Raw genomic sequence first — 6,717 nt, 5'->3', positions numbered from 1 at the left:
GAGGTAACTAGATCTGGGCTTAATTTCTAACGGTTGGGTTTAACGGATGGCAACTAAGAAATATGTCTATAGGCCTAAAGTTTTTTTTTAAATTATTTGATCTCCTATAAATTTGAATTGGATAAGAATATATAAAGTACAGTATATGTATAGTACTTAACTGTGTTAGTCTGCTGTATGTATTTTTAAAAGAGAAATGGCTTTTATAGATAGACTTGGCCTGTTGCCTAATTAATCAAACAATAAATATTATAGTGCCGAAAATTTATACAATAATGTAGGTTTTTACCGATCTTTGTACAGTAGGCCTAATAGACTACCTTTCCGCCGGAAACGGCTTTTAATTTTGGAAATGGGGATGTAAAATGAGATTAATTGATCATTTTGTAGAGTCGCAAAAGTTATTAAGGTTGTATTCTTCTGAGGTTTCAGTCCCGTTGAAGTCTCGTTTCGACAAAGATCAAAGAAGTTATGAGATTTTCAAACACAATTTATCAATACCTGTAGCAAGTTGCCGGTTTCAAATTTTGTCAAAAAATTACATTTCTAACTTCAGCAGGTTTTTTTATACGGGGATTTTAAGAAATGGCCCATTTGGCGGCCATTTTGAAATTGTGTCTTTTTTCGCTTTGAGTAGAGCCAAAGTTTTACCATTTTTTACTGAAATTGTTTTTACTTAAATCATCACTGCACCAGCATTTTTAGCTGTATCGAGCTAATTTTTGCTGTAAATCTTTACTTGGTTCGTGATAATTAAAATATTGAGCATTAATGTATGAAATGATTCACTTTTTCACTTTATTTTTACATTTAATGGTAATTTGAGCACTTTTATTTTTTAGGGTAAAGTGATCGTAAGTCGGACACCCTTTGTGTTCAGAACAGCAGTACGTCGAGATATGAAGACCACCATATTAATCTAATGGGTACCGTCCGAGAGAGAACACTTTCTGCATCATATTTCCATTTCGATACTCTCGTTTTTTACCTTACAATACAATACAGAGCAAATAAAGTACCTAACCTGCAATTCGATCGAGAGTCGGACGCATTTGACTATGAGTCGGACAGTCCAGATTGCTTTGATATTACGTCGGACAATCGGTTTAAGTTAACATTTTATACAATTCTGAATCAACAATATTAGTCATTTATCATTAAATAAGAAATTTGTTGTTCATATTACTTTCGGTAATTGACATATCGCCAGTTGTCAAGCAAACTGCACATGACTAAAAATGCATTTTGTATTGTGTATGCTACAACATTACATTTGCTCCGACATTGAATAGATACACGTGCGTTTGCGGGCACGAGATGTGGCTATATACTTCACTTTAAAATGTTTCCACCTTACATACAGTGTATCTCTGGGAAATCAATAAATATAGCTTGTATAACAAATGAGCCTGACGAAATAGTTGTAGATATTTCATGGACTGAAAAACGAAAGAAACTGCGGTCAATTTTAATACGGGAATGTATATTGATTTTGTTTCATACAATGCTTGAAATTGGGTTGTTATATGTTTTAACATAACATGTTCCTTGAAAGTATATTCAGTTATTTCTAAGATTCCAGGGAAACATTATCAATGTTAGTAAAAGTTTAGAACATGACGAACTATACCACGAAAGGGATCTGCAGTTCAAACGCGACTATGTATCGATGTTACGTGGTCAGACGTGGCGAGCACACTGGCCTTATCATTAAACAACTACATGTATTTGCCTAATCTGAGTTTGTGTTTTATCGTGGTTGCATAAGTTGAATAAGGAGAAATGCCTGTCGCTCTAAACCCATTCTGAAATACACTGTACATTTTTTGATGCTAGGAGACTTTGTCCTTTGCAAAGCACAAACATTTTCAGGAATTGACGATTGCCAATAGCAACTCCGGTGTTCCTAATAAACACATGCAGAACCTGCTCCAATTACTTTAAAAAGAATTGAAAACTATACAACCAAAAGTGCTGTGTCCAAATTCCAGGATGGCTGGATGGACAACATCCTTTTCCCGCGCTAATCATGAGTCATGGCCATCCCAAATTAAAGTTTCTGTGTCTACATTGTAGCTTGTGTTGCCGATATTTTAGATAAATGATTCAGAGAATGAGTTTTGATATATATACCATTGATATGTCAGAGAAAATTGTCTATTTGATGGACAAGTAAAAATATTCGTGTATTGCGTACTCGATATCACTTCTTTGCTTTACAAAGTACATTATGTAACTGTACAATCAACAGGATGGCACCAATAAAATATGAGAAATCTTGTTGTATATATATATTTAAAATTTATTCATTGGGCTACACACGTTTTTCTACTAAAATGTGCGCTGCCATACATTCTGATTAAAAATTAAAGAAGAATACCAATGGTGACCTGAAAGGAAACTTAAAAGACTGATTAGAAAATAAAAAATAGATAAGAAATATTTATAATAAAAATAAGGGATGAAAGTTTCAAACTTATATGATGAAAAAAGGGTAATTACAGCACCTCTTTATGTCTATATATCACATATATTCACTGGTATAATGTTAAAATTCACTGTCCGACTTATGATCGTTTTGGACATTTTTGGTGTCCGACTCAAGATCAAATCACGTTTGCGACTTTGAACCAAATTATCAGATAAAATGCTGTGTCTATCGGCAAATTGAAGATAATTCTGCATTTGTTTTACACAAATCTTACAGCTAAACTTCAGCTTTAAGTTGCATGCCGTAATAATCAAAAGAAATGACTTCTCATATCAGTTTGAAATCACAAAACTTTACCCACTCTCACAGTGAAATGTACCGCTTTTGCTACTATTCGCGATCGGACTTGGCAAAATATGTAAACGAGAAAGTTATCAACGGGAGACAACTCTAGAAAGTCAATACTTCATTTAGCATGTAGAACAGCGTTTTTTTGTAACGTGGTAACCGGAATAAGGGCGGTAAAATAGTCCTTGAATGCTTGTAATGGGATGGTGTATATCATTGATTTCCATTATTAAATGCAGTTCGGATCGCTCGATGTGTAACTAGAGGTTATATTTTATCAAGCGTCTCTCTTTATTAATCAAAGGATTTCAGTATGGGGGAGGGGGGGGGGATCTATAATCTTATTGTGGACAATGGCATAAAATTGCGTTATTAAAGTTGATATTGAAATCTTTTGAATACTCTTATATTGTATATAATAATTAACATGATTAATATTGCCTAAGGAATTATTATATTTACGTTTGGTATAAATAACTACCTATTATGCACCCATCATCACAGTCATAAATATATCAAACCTCGTGATGTAGATAAATTACTTGTAATGTTTTAAATAACATGAATAAATAATTAATAACTAATGTTTAAGGATAATTATACCTATATTATAATATCTATATTAATTATGTATAGCTTGTTGTGTTTGAGAAAGTCTCATCAATATTGCCGACATTAGAATTTTACATTAATGGATCTAATTAATGTCTAGAAGTTACATCGAGGTGATAAAAATAATATGTTATTAAAAAATCACTAGTACACCACGTCGTCTACATTTTGGCTGATGAATCATAAAGATAAATGAAATTTTCAAATTTCAAAGTGCAAATTAATTTTTATAAAAGAATACAATTTGATCTCCAAAGTTAAACATTAGGAAGTGCTTGCTTTATGTTACCTCGTCTGAAGGCACTGATGAGAAGTTCGAATCCCCTCCTGTTGACGATCTGAGACCGACTCTGGAACTGGACGGTGAGGTATCCAAGTCGGGTCTCGTAGGATCTGCTCAACATCATATTGTTGTTACCACAGATTGTCTGGGGAAGACCTGAAATGTCAAAACGTGAGATGTCAATATGGGGTTAGAGACAATGATGACAAAATATCAAGGCTAAGGATTGAATTATACTTTTAAATAAATTATTATATAAGTAAGAATGAAATTATACGGATTTAGAGAGTGTTTAACAATTACATAGCAAATTTTCGAAACAGACAAATTACCTTGAACAAACTGTGCTTGCCCACTCCTGCCGTCGTACATTCTCAAAAAGTCCGTGGCACACTGTCCTGTTGGGCCGGTTTCTACGTCAAGATCGCGAAAGGTCACAGAAAGATCCTTCCCCAGTGGTGGTTCGATTGCAATCACACAGTCCTGGTTAGGACGGTGTGTAGGATTTCTGGTCAGCCTTAGGATGATCGAGTCCTCATTCCTGGTCATCATATTGATGGCCGCTCCACATCCTTCCTCCATATAATCTGTTGACAAAGAAGCAGCTAATAATAAGACATAACATTCAATTGTATAGTCTTTATGTAAACCAAAAAATATTGTAAATAAGCTCTTTTGTAAGCAATCATTACAAAACCCAATGCTAAAAAGTAAAACATTATAAAGAACGAGGGGGAGGTGAATTACATATCATACGAAATTATAGTTTTTATTACATTGAAAGGAGGTAAAATTGATTTATTTTCTTGTTTTCTTTATTATTTTTATTAAAACATAACTTATCCCGAATTAAAATCGTTTATGTTGCTTTAAAGAAATCAATGCTTTCACTAACTTTTTAAACAACCTTGATTTTTTTTCGGGAACCATTTTTTTTTCATTTTTGAATGTATTAAATGAAATAGTCTTATTTCTCTGCGATGACACAGATATCCCACAGGCAAAATATTAAGATACCAGTCTACAACATGTTATGTAGGTACATTACCACAGAAATTCGATACAACCTAATCAGTGTCATGCTTGATTGATTTCGGTGATTGATGGGGTTATGGCTTATCTGTTATGTTTTACCTTTACAGGTATGCGACCAATCACCCATGTCACATACCATAACACGGCAGGTAATATGTAATGACCAAAACGTAAAAGGTAAGTAATAAAAACATCAACAATACACAAAAATTCCCGGGAATTTTTGAAGAACACAATAATCTTAATACTATGTCTAGAGATCACTCATATGAAAGAAACATGACCATTTCAACTTTCCAACTCTGGCGTAAATGTTTTAATGTGAATTGATAAGTTTGATCAATTCAGAGAAAAAAACCACTCAAAGATTCCAAAAACGCATTTAAATATCTCAAAAGCATTTTAAATACATATAAAAAATATGAAAAAAACCAAAGTAGTACGTTTGGTGAATTCAGAAAAAAACGTAAAGATTATAGAATACGCAAAAATATCCCAAAAGCCGCTAAGCCTTTTAAATTAGTATTAAATAAAAATAAGAAAATATAGAAAAGTGGTTGAAATTACATTTAAAGTGATTTATTGCATATTATGAGATGTATTTAGTAGAAAATTCATATAACTGGTATTTGAGACATAATATACTATGTAACAGCTCGCCTATTGGGCAGATCTAGGATAAACAAGCATTGTAAATTGAGAGAAAAATATTTAAGAAAAATGCTACTTACAGGTTTGTAAAGCAGATGTATAAGCAAGCATCCAAGCCAAGATGCAAACGATTGCTAAAGTCTCCATCGTTTTCAGTATCTAACAACTTGTCCTCGAAATGTGTTAGTCCTGTGAGAGGGGAACTGGGAATGCTGTGTCCCTGGGTGTCCGGCCCTATATAGCCAGGGAGGGGCGGTGACGGGTGACATCTATGACGCTCCCCCATCCATCAGCCCCTGTCAAGACCCTAGTATGATACTACATGATATACCCATGTAAAGAATTTAATTGAGTAGGCTCAAAATACCTGTCAGTGTGCTGAGAATCTCTGTGTTTGCCCCCAGGGGTGAGAAAATATATGTATTTGTATAACGTATAACTCATTTGCACGGTCAATACCTACTCCAAAGAAGGAAGTGAAATAAAATCAAAGTTACACGGAACAAACGCTATCCTAGCACCCTGTGGGATCATATTGTACTAACAGTGTTTTATTGATATTTTATTGTTTTTTCAACCTTTTGATCACCAATTTAAGAACTGATAGTTGCCTTAGGTGCAACTAAATCAACGGGTGCTTCTAGACGTTGGAGTTGTGTATTTATTTTACGTTTACTTGAACTGTTTTGTATCTGAAAACAGTATTAATTGGCACAATAACTGTATAAGCGTCATGCAATCACTTAATTTTTTTCATCATTATCCAATATTAATTTCGACTTGCATTTTTAGCCACAAGTATGTGCGGGGGTGGGATAGTACTACGGTGGTTCATTCATAAGAGTATTTCATGGTGACGTTTTACTCCGACACAAAAAATAACTTCTCAATGACCACTGTTTATTTAGGTCAAGTATATTTGACCATTGGCTGACTTTACTGGCCTTATCATTTTGGAATGTATACCTTAAATGTCTAATAACATTTGCACGGTTTTATCTGGCCGGTTTCAATATAAGGAACAATTTTGACAAACACAAAAGTTACCATTTTTGAAAATGCATAACTTCATGCATTACCAGTGAAGAACCAATCAAAACTTTTCTATTTAATGAATTGAAAAACGCTAAAATGGTCTTCTCCTCTTCACAACAATTTCATTGTTTCAGTTTTTCCCCTTTACATTGATTTTGACATATCAATTAGACCATCAAACTAGAAAACAAATGTCTGTCAATGAGGCGTACGCTTGGCAAACAATAATTGATGTTGAAGGTTGTGGTTAGATATGTAAGGCACACTCAAAATGGATTGCGTTGTCTTTAACATCTGACAACAAAATATCCTGAAACGAAAT

At 33.7% G+C, this 6,717-nt stretch overlaps 1 protein-coding gene across 1 annotated transcript; it reads right to left on the bottom strand.

The window, feature by feature from the left end:
* Positions 1–3,535: 3,535 nt before the first annotated feature.
* On the bottom strand, positions 3,536–5,556 carry LOC138317018 (uncharacterized). Its single transcript, XM_069258651.1, has 3 exons — positions 5,441–5,556; positions 4,007–4,261; positions 3,536–3,830 (listed from the first exon to the last, which is right to left on the bottom strand). The coding sequence occupies exons 1-3, from the start codon at positions 5,505–5,507 to the stop codon at positions 3,649–3,651; spliced, it is 504 nt and encodes a 167-aa protein (XP_069114752.1). The 5' UTR covers positions 5,508–5,556; the 3' UTR covers positions 3,536–3,648.
* Positions 5,557–6,717: the final 1,161 nt, after the last annotated feature.

The sequence above is a fragment of the Argopecten irradians genome, chromosome 2 (assembly GCF_041381155.1).
Source record: "Argopecten irradians isolate NY chromosome 2, Ai_NY, whole genome shotgun sequence".
Taxonomy (NCBI): domain Eukaryota; kingdom Metazoa; phylum Mollusca; class Bivalvia; order Pectinida; family Pectinidae; genus Argopecten; species Argopecten irradians.
Note: the sequence above shows the minus strand (reverse complement) of the source record. Positions and strands in the feature narration are given on the sequence as shown.